This window comes from Felis catus, chromosome X (assembly GCF_018350175.1).
Source record: "Felis catus isolate Fca126 chromosome X, F.catus_Fca126_mat1.0, whole genome shotgun sequence".
Lineage (NCBI taxonomy): Eukaryota > Metazoa > Chordata > Mammalia > Carnivora > Felidae > Felis > Felis catus.
In genome coordinates this window covers 19807273-19822397 of record NC_058386.1, presented here as the reverse complement: position 1 = coordinate 19822397, position 15125 = coordinate 19807273, and the positions used below count along the sequence as shown (strand labels likewise).

At 41.7% G+C, this 15125-nt stretch overlaps 2 protein-coding genes across 2 annotated transcripts; one reads left to right on the top strand and one right to left on the bottom strand.

The window, feature by feature from the left end:
* Window positions 1–4244: 4244 nt before the first annotated feature.
* On the bottom strand, window positions 4245–5029 carry LOC101092829 (transcription initiation factor TFIID subunit 10). The gene is given in 3 exon segments (XM_011291653.4): window positions 4245–4760; window positions 4762–4914; window positions 4916–5029. Coding segments are annotated over 3 exon segments (699 nt in total). The 3' UTR covers window positions 4245–4328.
* Window positions 5030–7965: 2936 nt separating this feature from the next.
* On the top strand, window positions 7966–13046 carry LOC101097703 (calmodulin-alpha-like). The gene has a single exon (XM_045050629.1). It carries the CDS (start codon window positions 9836–9838, stop codon window positions 10229–10231), a length of 396 nt encoding a protein of 131 aa, XP_044906564.1. The 5' UTR covers window positions 7966–9835; the 3' UTR covers window positions 10232–13046.
* The last annotated feature ends 2079 nt before the right edge of the window (window positions 13047–15125 follow it).

Here is a 15125-nt window from a genome sequence, read left to right as displayed (position 1 = left end):
ATTCATCAGTTGATGGACATTTATGCTCTTTCCATCATTTGTCTATTGTTGAGAGTGCTGCTAGAAACATTGGGGTACAGGTGCCCCTATGCATCAGTACTCCTGTATCCCTTGGGTAAATTCCTAGCAGTGCTATTGCTGGGTCATAGGGTAGCTCTATTTTTAATTTTTTGAGGAACCTCCGCACTGTTTTCCAGAGCGGCTGCACCAATTTGCATTCCCACCAACAGTGCAAGAGGGTTCCCGTTTCTCCACATCCTCTCCAGCATCTATAGTCTCCTGATGTGTTCATTGTGGCCACTCTGACTGGCGTGAGGTGATATCTGAGTGTGGTTTTAATTTGTATTTCCCTGATGAGGAGCGATGTTGAGCATCTTTTCATGTGCCTGTTGGCCCTCCGGATGTCTTCTTTAGAGAAGCGTCTATTCATGTTTTCTGCCCGTTTCTTCACTGGGTTATTTGTTTTTTGGGTGTGGAGTTTGGTGAGCTCTTTATAGATTTTGGAGACTAGCCCTTTGTCCGATATGTCATTTGCAAATATCTTTTCCCATTCCGTTGGTTGCTTTTTAGTTTTGTTGGTTGTTTCCTTTGCTGTGCAGAAGCTTTTTATCTTCATAAGGTCCCAGTAATTCATTTTTGCTTTTAATTCCCTTGCCTTTGGGGATGTGTCAAGTAAGAAATTGCTACGGCTGAGGTCAGAGAGGTCTTTTCCTGCTTTCTCCTCTAGGGTTTTGATGGTTTCCTGTCTCACATTCAGGTCCTTTATCCATTTTGAGTTTATTTTTGTGAATGGTGTGAGAAAGTGGTCTAGTTTCAACCTTCTGCATGTTGCTGTCCAGTTCTCCCAGCACCATTTGTTAAAGAGACTGTCTTTTTTCCATTGGATATTCTTTCCTGCTTTGTCAAAGATTAGTTGGCCATATGTTTGTGGGTCTAGTTCTGGGGTTTCTATTCTATTCAATTGGTCTATGTGTCTGTTTTTGTGCCATCAATAAATATATTTAAAAGCTGGTTGAAATAAATAAATAAGGGGTCTTTTAAGTAGGGCGTTATCTCAGAGAATGTCTTTTCTTTTGTGTTTTTGAAAGTGCCTTTAAAAATAATAAAAGTATATGTTTTGGGGTAGCCAAGAAGTCACAGTGTGTCTGAATGCCCTGCCTTGTGCTATCCAGTAATGCAGGCGTGCTTGGTTCTCCCACAGTTCTCACTCCGATTTCTGTATGGTCGCGTTACATTAGAACATAGGCAGAATTGAATTTGATCACTTTGTTTGCATTAGTGTTGAGCTTATGTTAATGAGTTCAGAAAGAAAGTAACTTTATTTGTGCTCTTTTCCCCAAAAACCGACTTGGGGACTTCTTACCATGTCTTGGAGGAAAGCCCAGCAGGGTTCCAAAGTTTTTTTTTGTTGTTCTTATATAGATAAATGTTCTGTTGCCACTTCCCTTTGGTAAGAAATCTATTCCAGGGTGTTAATCCAGGTTTGCCTCAATTCCTGAACGTTGGGGAATATTTTTCAGTCCCAGATGGGACCTGTTCACAGACTGGAATCCTGCAGGTGATATGTATATATGAGTATGGAGTCAGTAATAGGCAAATACTTTTTGTCTTTCTGTTCGGAGTCAGTAATAGGCAAATACTTTTTGTCTTTCTGTTCTCAGTCTATCTATTCTCCAGTTTCTCGTCCTTTTCCCCCTAATGTGTTCCCCAGAGAGACAAGAGAAATGACATGTTGGCAAAGTTGTAATGTGGTGATAGGCTCTGAGATGTGGACGATGCCATGATGTGATGCTTTCAGGAAATATTTTCATTTTTCTTCAGGGACCTCAGACTTTATGCCCTGTCACATGCACTGACCTTTCTCTGACTCTTAGACCCTCACCTCAATCCCTAGGCCTGCTATGACCATCACTTCTGTTGTTGACTTTCTTCTTTACTAGGCGGTCCTCTTGGGTGGCTTCCCTGTGAAAGAATTCTCAGGCTTCTCTTTTTCCAGAACAACCTGTCAACCTAGGAAATCAGTATCTTTCTTTGGAACTGCTGTTCTTTCACAAGGTAGACGCTTACTTCCTTTCTCCAGGGGCACCTCAAGCCTTCACTTCTTGATGATACATGTGTGAGTCACACAGTTGTTCCTGTATCCCTCAACCTTCACAAGCGTCAGTCATTGTTTTCCGAAGCTCCTGGTCAGTGATTCACAGCAAGGGAGAAACAGTACTTAGCCTGCCCTTATGAGTGTTTAGAAAATACCCAGCACACTGACAGAATTCTCTAAAAATTCTTTCTCTTTTTCCTCTATGTTAATTCTTTTATATCTCTTTGGTAGTTTAATGGAGTACTATTGGCAGACCTGTTTGGTATCATTTGTTTGCCATGTGGCCAGCACTTCACTTCAGAATATGAGTGTATTTGGGGTGCCTGGGTGGCTCAGTGGGTTAAGTGTTGGACTCTTGATTTAGGCTCAGGTCACAATCTTGTGGTTCGTGGGTTTGAACCCTGTATTGGGCTCTGTGCTGACAGTGCAGGGCCTGCTTGGGACTCTCTCTCCGTCTCACTCTGCCCCTCCCCATGCTCATGCTCTCTCAAAATAAATAAACTTAAAAAAAATAGAATATGAGTGTATTTGACACAAATTGTCTTCGCCTTTGGAGAGTGTTTTAATTTGCTAGCGTTGCCTTAGAAAGTAACCAAAACTGGGTGGCTTTAACAACAAAACCTTACTGTATCACACATGTGGGCCTCAAAGTAAAAAATGAAATTGTTGACATTGTTGGTTATATGGGAAACGAATGAAGCAGGAGGGTCTGTTCCAGGCCTTTCTCCGTGGCTTGTAGATTGCCTTCTACATTTTCACGTAGTGTTTTCCATGCATGTGTATCTCTTTCCACATTTTCTGTTCTCATAAGGACACTGGTCATATTAGTTTAGGGCCACTCTAATGATATTATTCTAACTTGATTACCTCTGTAAAACCCTTTTTAAAAAATTTTTTTTTTCAACGTTTGTTTATTTTTGGGACAGAGAGACAGAGCATGAACGGGGGAAGGGCAGAGAGAGAGGGAGACACAGAATCCGAAACAGGCTCCAGGCTCCGAGCCATCAGCCCAGAGCCTGACGCAGGGCTCGAACTCACGGACCGTGAGATGGTGACCTGGCTGAAGTCGGACGCTTAACCGACTGCGCCACCCAGGCGCCCCTGTAAAACCCTTTTTAAAATAAGAGCACATTCCGGGAGGAATTGGGTGCTAGGACTGCAAATATGAGTTTTGGCGGGGGAGCACAATTAAACCCATAATAGATCTTCTGCCAAGTCTTTCCCTTGAGAGAGCTTGTCTTCATTCTATTCGATGCACACTTTTAGGAATGTGCATTTGCTGGGACTGGTTGAGAGACAGTCCCTGGCCCCTAGGATTTTGTGACCCACCCCGCTGTTGTGCATCCTCTTTTCTTTCTAAGGGCTCCTCTTGAGTGATTTAATTTGGATACAATCTCAGACCACTTACCATCATAGTTTCTGCATGTGGGCATCGTTGATAGTAGCCTTTTCTTCTGCAGATAGTGGAAGTGCAGTTCACTCCCAAGTCGGAATTCTGTATGAGGACTCTCCGACTTTGCTTCATGGTTGGATACTGTAACAATGGTGCTTGCTTTACAGGATGAAGTATACAGCTTGGGCAGCTTCCTAGGATGTTTCCTGGAGTGTTTATTCTCTGTTTAATAGCCAGGTGGGAGCTACCATCGGAGGATGGCTTGGATTCTTAAGGAATATACGGGAAAAGAGGAATACATTATTGATGTTCAACTCCCAGTGGAGCACATGATTAAGAAAGTTAGTTTGGGTTTTAGTGTAGCAGTTCCCCCAGAAGGCTGGCTTTCATTTAAATAGAACATTTAATTATGTATTTTGGGATTGGGTGGGCCAGACTCTTGATGGTAGAGAGTATGACTACCATACTGACCACTCTGATGAAAGAATTCTATATTTCTTCAACTAAACTCTTTTATTTTTTAAAAAATTTTTAATTTTTTTACATCATATGTATTTTTGAGAGATAAAGACAGAATAAATGAGGGAGAGGCAGAGAGAGAGGGAGACACAGAATCCAAAGCAGGCTCCAGGCTCTGAGCTGTCAGCACAGAGCCCGAAACGGGGCTCGAACTCACAAACCATGAGATCATGACCTGAGCCGAAGTCAGACGCTCAACCAACTGAGCCACCCAGGGGCCCCTGGCTTTTGCTGATGTTTTTGCCTGTCACAGTAAGTTTATTATGAAAGCAGGCTGGTGTGGGGACAAGGGGACAGACAAGTACATTTAGGTTGGGTGGCTCAGGTGAAGTAGTGCGGCTTCTTCACACTGATGCCACCATACTCGCTGAGGGCAGGGGTCGAGTCCTCCATGGTTAGAGTGTACTTGCGGTCCTTGCTCTTGCTTTGGGAGCTGCCAGAAGCTGTGCCCTTCATTTTGCAGTGCTGTAGGGCATCGCTGGCAGTATCTGAGATGAATTTCTGGGCAGCTAGGGAGATGAGCCGAATTATGCGTGGGTCCGAGGCCTCAAAGCCAGCGCGGTTCAGGTAGTAACCAGTCACTGCATCTGGGATCGTAGGCGTGTAATCCTCCAGCTGCATCAGGAAGTCCACCATAGGCGTGCCGGACACCACCGGCCTCACGGCTCCGTTGGCCGCGCGTAAACCCCGTTACAGCACGTAAACCCCTTTAGACGTGGCCCCCTCTGGGGGCGCCGCGCCGCCCGCCGACAGACACCGGAGCCGCCCCGCGCCGCTCGGTCGGCTCCCAGGCCCGTGCCGCCACGGGTCCCATGCCCCCTGCCGCAGCTTCAGCCCCAGGTCCCCCAGCCGTCCCCGCAGGGTAGGCCTTGTTCTCCGCAGCGGTGCCGGCGGGCAGCTCTGCGGGGGGCCGAGACCGCGGGCGTCGGGCCCGGGCCCGGGACCGAGGCGGCGGAGCCCGGCGCCGCCTCCTCGGGGTCCGCGCCGGAGCGTGGGAGAGGCAGCGAACCAAAATGTACCATCTTAATAATTTTCAAGTGTACTATTCAATACATTCACATTATTGTGCTACCAGCGCTACCATCCGTCTCCGGGACACTTTCATCTCATAAAACTGAAACTCTAGGAGCACCTGGGTGGCTTGGTTGGGTGAGCGTTCGACTGTTGATTGCAGCTCAGGTCACGTCTCAGGATTCCTGTATTCGAGCCCTGAGTTGGCCTCTGTGCTGACAGCTGGAGCCTGCTTGGGATTTTCTTTCTCCCTCTCTCTCTGGCCCGCCCTCGCGCTCTCTCTCTCTCACTCTCTCTCTCTCTCTCTCTCAAAAGAAATAAACTTAAAAAAAAAAACCCAAAAAACAAAACAAGAAACTGAAACTCTATACCCATTAAACAAGAACTCCTCATCTCCCCTTCCTCCCACCCCCTGGAAACCACCGTTCTAGTTTTTGTTTCTGTCGTGTTTTGCTTATCCATTCATCTGTCCATGGACACTTGGGTTGCTTTTACATTTTAGCTGTTGTGAGTAACGCTACTATAGACATGGGTGTGCAGATACATCTCTTTTAGACCCTGCTTTCATTTATTTTGGATGTATATACTCAGAGATGGAATTGCCGAATCATGCAGCAATTTTTTTTAAAGTTTTTCTGAAGAAATGCCATACTGTTTTTCACAGCAGTGGTAGGTACCATTTCACCTTCCCACCAACAGTGCGTAAGAGTTCAGTTTCTCTACATTCTAACCAATACTTGTTATTTTCTGGGGTTTTTTGGTAGTAGCCATCTTAATGGGTATAAAGTGGTATCTTAGTGTATTTTTGATTTGCATCTCCCTAATGATTAGTGATGTTGAGCATCTTTCATGTGCTTATTATTTTTTTTTTGTTGTTGTCGTATACTTTCTCAGAAGAAATACCTGTTCAAGTCCTTTGTCCATTTTTAATTGTTTTTTGTTATTGTCATTTTTGTTGAGTTTATCCTATGATTTTTGTGCTCCGGCTTTTCATCCTATTTCTCTGTTCCTTCTTTGTCTTGTCTTTCTCTTGCTATCCTCGAAGTTTTAGTGGTTTCCAAGGACCTGTCTTTAAACTCCTCCTTGTCTCTGGTCCCTTCTTTGCCAAATCTTACCAGTGTGAAGATGATGTCTCCAACCCATATTTTCTCTCTAGAGCTCTCACTTTTCTTCTGGCTCCCTGCTCTAGCGTCTTTTTTTTCTTCCAAGGTTTTATTGAAATTCCACTTAGTTAACCAACATACAGTGTAATGTTAGTTTTGAGTTCAGCGATTCAGCACTTCCATACAACACCTAGTGCTTATCACGACAAGCACACTCCTTAATCCCCATCCCCTATTTCCTCTACCCGCCTCCCCTTTGGTAACCATTGGTTTGTTCTCTATAGTTAAGAGTCCATTTCTTGGTTTGTCTCTCTCCCCCAACGTGTTTGTTTTGTTTCTTAAATTGCACATTATGAATGAAATCATATGGATTTGTCTTTCTCTGATTGACTTATTCTGCTTAGCATCATACTCTCTATCTAGCTCCATCTGTGCCGTTGCAAATGGCCAGATTTTGTTCTTTTTTATGGCTGAGTAATTTTCCATTTTGTATATATACCACATCTTCTTTATTCATTCATCAGTCGATAGACATTTGGACTGCTTCCATAATTTGGCTATTGTCCTCCAACATCTCTTGTTCATTCCAGTCTTACGTACGATTCTGGGTGGGAATTTTGGTTATTTTTTAGGCTGGTTGTTGTGCTGCTGTCTCATTACTTTGGCATCTTGGAGTGTTTCCTGCCTTTACATGGTCAGAGATTGCTCACCACCATGTCTAGCCCATAGGAGGAGGTGCAAGGAGAAGGGGCTGAGGCGTGTAACTGGAGTCCTGGCTGTTTGCTCAGGTAAAACTTCCAGTTGTGTATAAGAAGGGAAGTAATGAATGTTGATAAATAACTAGGCTTCTCTTGCTCAGGTAGCTTTATTATTCCTCATGTAGAGGCTTAGTGTTTGTTGAGTACGAAGATCCAGCTACCAGTCCCAACCAAGGAGGGCCATTGTGTGGAAGATGGCAGAGATCGTAACAATGCCAACCACGAGAAGAAGGAGCGCACGGACCTTGGCCCACTGCATCTTCGATGGGTTGTGAGTTACCAAGTAGGACTTAACACACAAGACACTTGGTTAGAATAGTGCTTTACTCATGGAAAGGGGAAGAGACACATGATCAGCATCTGTAATGTGTGCCAGTCTCCCATGGCTAGCGGGTCCCTCCTCATAACTGATGCAGGGTGATGGACTGTACACATCACTCTTGTGCTGCAATTGAAGACCTCCATTCCTTTGCTGCTGGTGGGAGCAGAGGGAGCAGATACACTGATGGGGAAGGCCAGGTGCCATATGACACATACTTAAGGAATACAAACAAGTTCACAGTTTCCCCAGGGCAGGGGAGAATCCTTCAGGGAAAAGTTTTCTTACTGGGAATAATCTGGGGCCAAGTGATACCTCAGTACCCAACGTTTTTAGGGGAATGTTCCAGGGCCAGGACACTTAGCAGACAATCCTGGGGTGGGGGGCAATAGATCATGTAAAGGTTACTTCCCCAATAGTATTCTAATCAATTTTGGGGTGTATTAGAGTAGAGAATTACTGGAGCTACTCCCTTTCTATTAGGTGACATCATGTCCTCAAGGACAGACTAGTCTGAAGGATCATCTCATTACAGTAGTGGCTTCCTTGTATTTTTTCTTCTTTCTGTTGTCCTTGACTAATAACTTTAAATATCCCAGTTATTTAAAAATTTTAAAATATTTATTTATTTTTGAGAGAGACAGCATGAGCAGGGGAGGGGCAGAGAGAGAGGGAGACACAGAATCTGAAGCAGGCTCCAGGCTTTGAGCTGTCAGCACAGAGCCCCATGTGGGCTCGAACCCACGAACCTGTGAGATCATGACCTGAGCCGAAGTCGGGCTCTCAACCAACTGAGCCACCCAGGCACCCCATAAATATTCCAGTTATTTCAATGGAAATTTAAACTTTATACTACTTGGGTTATTGTGAGTTCAGTTCAAAGCTCTTTGGAAGTAATGTTCATTGCAGAGCACGAAAGGGGATATGGCTCTCTGGTCAAGATGGCACCAGGGCCGTCTCTTGAAATTTTTTTGGTGTGTTTCCTGGGGATGGGAGGATTGACATGGAGGAGGACTCCAAAAAATGATTTTTGTAGTATTGGAATGTAAATAATCCTTGTGAAAATGTCTTTGGGAGTCTGTCTTATCAGTATAAACCTTTGCCTGACTCCCATGATGTGGTAGATGCCACGTAATATTCTGTAGCCAGACTCAAGGGGACCGTGATGACTGGGAGAATAAATCCTGTGTCAGAAATATGACTAAATACTCATTTCACAATACATACACTTCTCCGGTATAATGTTCTTGTAGAATGCAAACATGCTGAAGGAAACCTTAAGATAACTGAGGTATCTAAGAAAGATAACAGGCAGAGAATCATGTATGTTTTAGGTCGGAGGCTCATCTTTACAATTGTGACTACTGAGAGCATAGGAAGGGATACTGATAAAGCCCTCCTGTATTCTGGAATAGCTGTCCTGTAGGCAAAGCAACATAATCAGTGCTGTGGAACATAGTGTTTGCTCTACATTGTCTTCCCATCAATGACCATGTGGGACATTTGTAATTTGGTTTCCCAGAACTACTTTGTCATGTTCAAGAAGAATGTAATTAATATGACCATACATATTTGACATGCTTTGCATGACAAAAGCACACTGGAGACAAAGTCTGGCAATAAAATGACATAGTATGTAGGATAGGAGCAAGCTGGAAATGAGGATACGGTGCCGATTTGCGTGAAAATCAAGTCTTCTCAGCATAAATGTAGGTGGAGTATGGTTCACGACCTTTTCCTCTGATCAGTTTATGGATGACCATCAAAATCATTTTATTTTAAATGGGAAAAAGTGCAATAATGTGTCTTCAGCAGACTTTTCTTCTGTATCTTGTCCCTTACACGTGATCTTTATATTTTAAGAATTTTGGGTCAGATACCAAGAAATTTTACTTTTACAACCATAATTCTGTGTAACCAAGGAGAATCAGATAAAGGTAATGAAGTAGAATGATTATGGTAAAGCAAAAAATGTTTCTGTGCAAAACTTAATAGTTCCACTAGATGGTAGCAAATGGTTGTTTTATACCTTTACAGTGACTGTGTTGTTTATAAAATGATCACTTTTCCTTCTTTCTTTCTTTTTTAAGATTTTATTTATTTACTTTTCTGAGTAAAACCTATACCCAACATGGGGCTAGAACTTAAAATCCTAGGATCAAGAGTTGCATGTTCTGCCAGCTGAGCCAGCCAGACACCCCAAAATGCTAACTTTTCTAAAATTAGAAAAACAATTCTGGAAAGTAAAAATTGAATCTGAAATGCTGCTTCCTTTGGAGAGGGTAAAACACAGTTGAGTTTAAATCTGTCAAAGAAAAGGCAGATAAAACTTCTTTTCCTAATAGTCTTTTCAAGTGGCAAGAAAACATTAATTCCAAGCCTGGTTTCTGGTGGCTATTGATAAAATTTTGCAGAAAATCGTGGGTCGTGTATGGACTATTTCTCCTAGTGTTACGAAGTTTGTATGCTTTTAAATGACCTGTCCCTGGAGTGGGGCAGCGGCAGGGGCCCAGCATGCAGTGCACACCGCCTTAGCTGCAGCAGTAGTGGCTGCCGTAGAGCCACACCTGCCATCACAGCCCCTGCTCTGGTGCAGCCACCCTCGCTCCCTCTGCTCGTCCTCCCTTCGCTAGCACCATGGCTGACGAGGTGACCGAAGAACAGATTGCCGAGTTCAAGGGAGCCTTCTCCCTACTTGACAAAGATGGTAATGGCACCATCACAACAAAGGAACGTAGAATTGTCATGAGGTCATGGAGTCAGAACCCAGCAGGAGCCAAATTGCAGGAGATGATCAATGATGAGGTGGATGCTGATGCTAATGGCACCATTGACTTCGCAGAATTTTTGACTGCGATGGCTAGAAAAACGAAAGATACGAGCAGTGAAGAAGAAATTTGCGAAGTGTTCCGAGTTTTTTTTTACAAGGATGGGAATGGTTATATCAGTGTGGCAGAACTATGTCGTGTCATGACAAACTTAGGAGAAACACTAACAGATGAAGAAATAAATGATCAGAGAAGTAGATATTGATGGAGATGGGTAAGTCCACTATGAAGAATTCATACAGATGATGACTGCAAAATGAAGACCTACTTTCAGCTCCTTTTCCCCTCTGTAGAAGAGTCATATTGAATATTTTACTTACCTCTTGCAAAAAAAAAAAACAAAAACAAAAACAAAAGCAAAAAAACAAAACAGAACAAACCGTTCATCTACTCTTTCTCTTTCTATAAAGCAAAACTGAATGTCGAAAGTACCTTCTGTCCACACACGCAAAATCCACACATATGCGTTGGTGGTCCTGCCTCCTGAAGATCAAGCTACATGTCAGTGTTACTATATAAACGCTTGTACTCCCTTAATGATAGGAAAGCACTTAGTGGACTCCTTGCGTGCCCATTTGCTAATGGCCAGTTTTTCATGAATGTAGCTTGACAATTGAGCACTGTCAGGCTTTTGTCTTAAAAACGAAAAATGAAAAATCAAATTTGAAACCTATTCAAAATGTGTTCCGGTTCAGTTTGTTAGTATAAATTGTCGAACCTGGTTTACTGAAAACAAACCTTTAAAATTGGCTTACCTCAGGACGCTGTGCAGAAAAACGGGTGAAGGATAGGATGTCTAAGCGCAGCCCCACTGAGCTGGCTGGCCCTCTGGTACTTCCATGCGCCCACCTGTGATGGTGGGGACACACATCCCTGCGGCATGCCGCGTGTGTTGGTTTGGTGTTGTCCGTGTTGTATTGGCACGAAACGGGGGTGTCAGGCTGTCACGATTCGTACAAATGTTTCAAAAGAAACCTTTACCAAGGGAACGTCTTTGGACTCTGTTTTTAAAATCTTCTGAGCCATGGGTTGGAGCCAGCAGGCTGGGCTGTAGCTGTGGACTTCAGCACAACCATCAACATTGCTGTTCAAGAAATTATAATTTATATCCATTCCAAGTTGTAAATCCTGGTCTTTTTCCCCCAGTAAAAGGACTATTAACTTACAAAAAATAAAATGCCTTTTTCCTGGATTCCCATGGTCGGTCATGAAGTTGGTTGTGTTGCAATAAAATTTGAAATGAAGAGAACACTTGGAGGAGTTCAATGCGACGGTGGAATGATAGTATAAGTAAACATTTTAAAACAAGATTTCATCTGCTTTTGATCTATTTTCTACAAACCTTTCATTAGTTTTGCCAAACAGAGTTTCGTATAGGTAGTCTGCTAGTGGCTCACGGTTTAATTAAGGATAACCTGATTAAAAATAGACATTTCAAAAGAGAGAGGATCGAAGCAAGCAAATGAGTGGTATCACATATGTATGTACCAGTTTGTTTAATGATTCACCCGTATAGAGGCATCTGGGCTGTTTCCAGGTTTTGGCTTTTACAAAGAAAGCTTCTATGAACATTCACCTACAGGTTTTTGCATGAACAGAATTTTCATTCCTCTGGGATAAATACATACACAGGTTTGCAGTCACTGAGTCATATGATATTTATATGTTTAGTTTTAAAACAATCCATCTAATTTTTCCAGAGTGGCTGTATCATTTTACATTTCCACCAGCAATATATGGGTGATCAAGTTCCTTGTCATGCTAGTCAGCACTTAGTGCTGTCCTTATTTTATATTTTAGCCATTCTGATAGGTGTGAAGTGATATTTCAATGTAGGTTCAGTTTGCTTTTCCCTGTTGGATAATGATATTGAACATATTTTCATGTGCTTATTCATCATCTCTATATCCTCTTCACTGAAATGTCTCTGTATACCTTTTGCCTGTCTTCTCATTGAATTATTTATTTTTTCACTGTGGAGTTTTTAGTGCTCTTTGTATATTATACATACTGGTTGTTTGTCAGACATGTGGCTTTCAAATATCTTGTTACAGTCTGCACCTTGTCTTTTTGTCCTCTTAACAGCTCTTTCACATAGGAGAAGTTTTTAATTTTGATGAGGTCCATTTCGCCAAATAAACCCTTTAATGAGATTTCTTATCTGAGATTTAGCTTGTGAAGGAACACATGATAAGACAAATATTGTAGATCTATTGTAATATAATTTATGATGAGCATCTCCCATTTTGGACTAAAAACTTTAATAAAAAGCACAATTTACCTATATTTTTGTGACTAATAAAACTATGCACATCTTTTTTCTTAATTTGTATTAACTTTTTAGAGAGAGAGAAAGAATGCAAGCAGGGGAAGGGCAGAGAGAGAGGGAGAGAGAGGATCCGAAGTGAGCTCCACATTGAGAGCGGAGAGTCTGATGCGGGGCTCAAAGTCACTAGCTGTGAGATCATAACCTGAGTTGAAGTCGGGTGTCCCACTGACTGAGCGCCCAGGTGCTCCTGTACATCTTTTATTTTTATCTTCTACCTCAGTTAGATTGAAATTTGTTTTTTGAGGGTTAGGATTGTGTTCATTCATCCTGAGTCCTCTTTGAAGTTGGGTACAAGGTCTTACACAGAACAGGTGTTCAACAAATATATTTTAATATTCCATCAAGCCATCATGGCAGGGTGTAAAGAGGTAGAGTTTGCAATAGTGACTTGAAATTCTGGCTTTGCCTCCTTGCCTGCAGTGAAAAATTGGGTGAGTCATTTCACTTCTTGAGCTTCAATTTCCTTACCTAACATTTTGGATAATTATACCAAGTTCATGGTCTTCTCGTGGGTTTCAAATGAAATCACATCTGTGAGGCACCCAGTAAGGTGCGTGACACATAGTAGATTGTAAGTAAATGGTAATTATTGGAGTTACCAGGATTTCAGCTCCATAAATCCTTTTTTAAAAAAAAATTTTTTTACATTTATTTATTTTTGAGAAACAGAGTGAGACAAAGCGTGAGCAGGGGAGGGGCAGAGAGAAGGAGACACAGAATCTGAAGCAGGCTCCAGGCCCTGAGTAAGCGGTCAGCACAGAGCCTGATGTGGGGCTCGAACCCACGAACTGTGAGATCACGACCTGAGCTGAAGTCGGACGCTCGACCGACTGAGCCACCCAGGCGCCCCTCAGCTCCATAAATCCTTAAACAGACATTATAAAGACTCAGACTACTGGGGTTGAGTCTTTGAATAGATACCATGTGATGAATTGAACTCTATGAAAAGTCTTGATTGCTTTAAACCATACATTCTAAAGAAGTCATAATTACATTGATGTACACTGTCATCTAGTGCAAAATTTTTTAGTTTGGTGGTTATATCAGGGCCATTTTTAAATTTCACATCTTTATTATTTTGATTATAAAAATATAAATTGGTTCTTTTTCTCTTGATGAGAGAAAAGGGGGCTTAATTTTGATGTAAGAAACAGAGCTGTTACACACCTCAGTAGTCCTTTCTTCCCACTTGGAGCTTTGCCTACATTTCTCTTTTTAACTGAAGTATACTCGACCTACAATGTTATATCAATGTCAGTTGTGCAACATGTAGATTCAACAATCCTATACATTACTCCATACTCACCACAATAAGCTAATCAACATCTGTCACCATACAATATCATTTCAATCTTTTTTTTATGTTTTTAAAAATTTTGTCAGGCCAACTAGGCCATAAAAATATTTTTTTAATTTTATTTTTTATTTTTTAAAATTGACATCCAAATTAGTTAGCATATAGTGCAACAATGATTTCAGGAGTAGATTCCTCAGTGCCCCTTACCCATTGAGCCCATCCCCCTCCCATCCCCCTCCAGCAACCCTCTGTTCTCCATATTTATGAGTCTCTTCTGTTTTGTCCCCCTCCCTGTTTTTATATTATTTTTGTTTCCCTTCCCTTATGTTCGTCTGTTTTGTCTCTTAAAGTCCTCATATGAGTGAAGTCATACGATATTTGTCTTTCTCTGACTGACTAATTTCGCTTAGCATAATACCCTCCAGTTCCATCTACATGGTTGCAAATGGCAAGATTTCATTCTTTTTGATTGCCGAGTAATGGTCCATACCGCATCTTCTTTATCCATTCACCCATTGATGGACATTTGGGCTCTTTCCATACTTTGGCTATTGTTGATAGTGCTGCTATAAACATTGGGGTGCATGTGTCCCTTTGAAACAGCATCCCTGTATCCCTTGGATAAATGCCTGGTAGTGCAATTGCTGGGTCGTAGAGTAGTTATATTTTTGGTTTTTTGAGGAACCTCCATACTGTTTTTCAGAGTGGCTGGACAAGCTTGCATTCCCATATCAATGCCATTTTTAAAATACATTTTATACAGTTACAAGTTGAGAAATATTTGAACCTGAATAAAACAACAAATGTTTATAAAAATGTATTAATGCATGGAAGAAAAATAATCAAATAATGAAAACTTATTCTAAAATATTTATACATTTGGGGTGCTTGGGTGGCTTATTGGGTTGAGGATCTGACTTCAGCTTGGGTCATGATCTCGCGGTTCATGAGTTTAGCCCTGCATCGGGCTCTGTGCTGACAGCTCAGAGCCTGGAGCCTGCTTCAGATTCTGTGTCTCCCTCTCTCTCTGCTCCTCCCCTGCTTGCATGCACGTGCATGCTCTCTCTCAAAAAGAAATAAACATTAAAAAAAATTTTTTAAAGAAATTATTTTTACATTTTACTGAATGTTGCATTTCTTCATAAGCATAATATAATAATCAAGCTGAATTAAATAACTCTGCTTAAGTGTAAGGTAAATATAATCAAGTGGTGGATATCAAATTAACATAGAAAATTACAGAGCAAAACAGAAATATTTTAAGTCAGTTAATGACTTAGCATTAGCTAAGAGATTTCATTTTACCTATGTTTAAATTAACAATATAACTATATTTGCAGTTGAGAAATTGCTTCTCTTATGTTGTTATAGTTAGCAATTTGTATCAACACAAGTTTCAGTTACATATTCTTGTAATCATTTTAATTTTCAAGAGTTGCAGAATTTGATTTCATTCATCTTTAGCAAATGCTT

Excerpts from the sequence above, each read along its gene's own strand:
- LOC101097703 (XM_045050629.1), top strand. The coding sequence starts at position 9,836 with ATGGCTGACGAGGTGACCGAAGAACAGATTGCCGAGTTCAAGGGAGCC.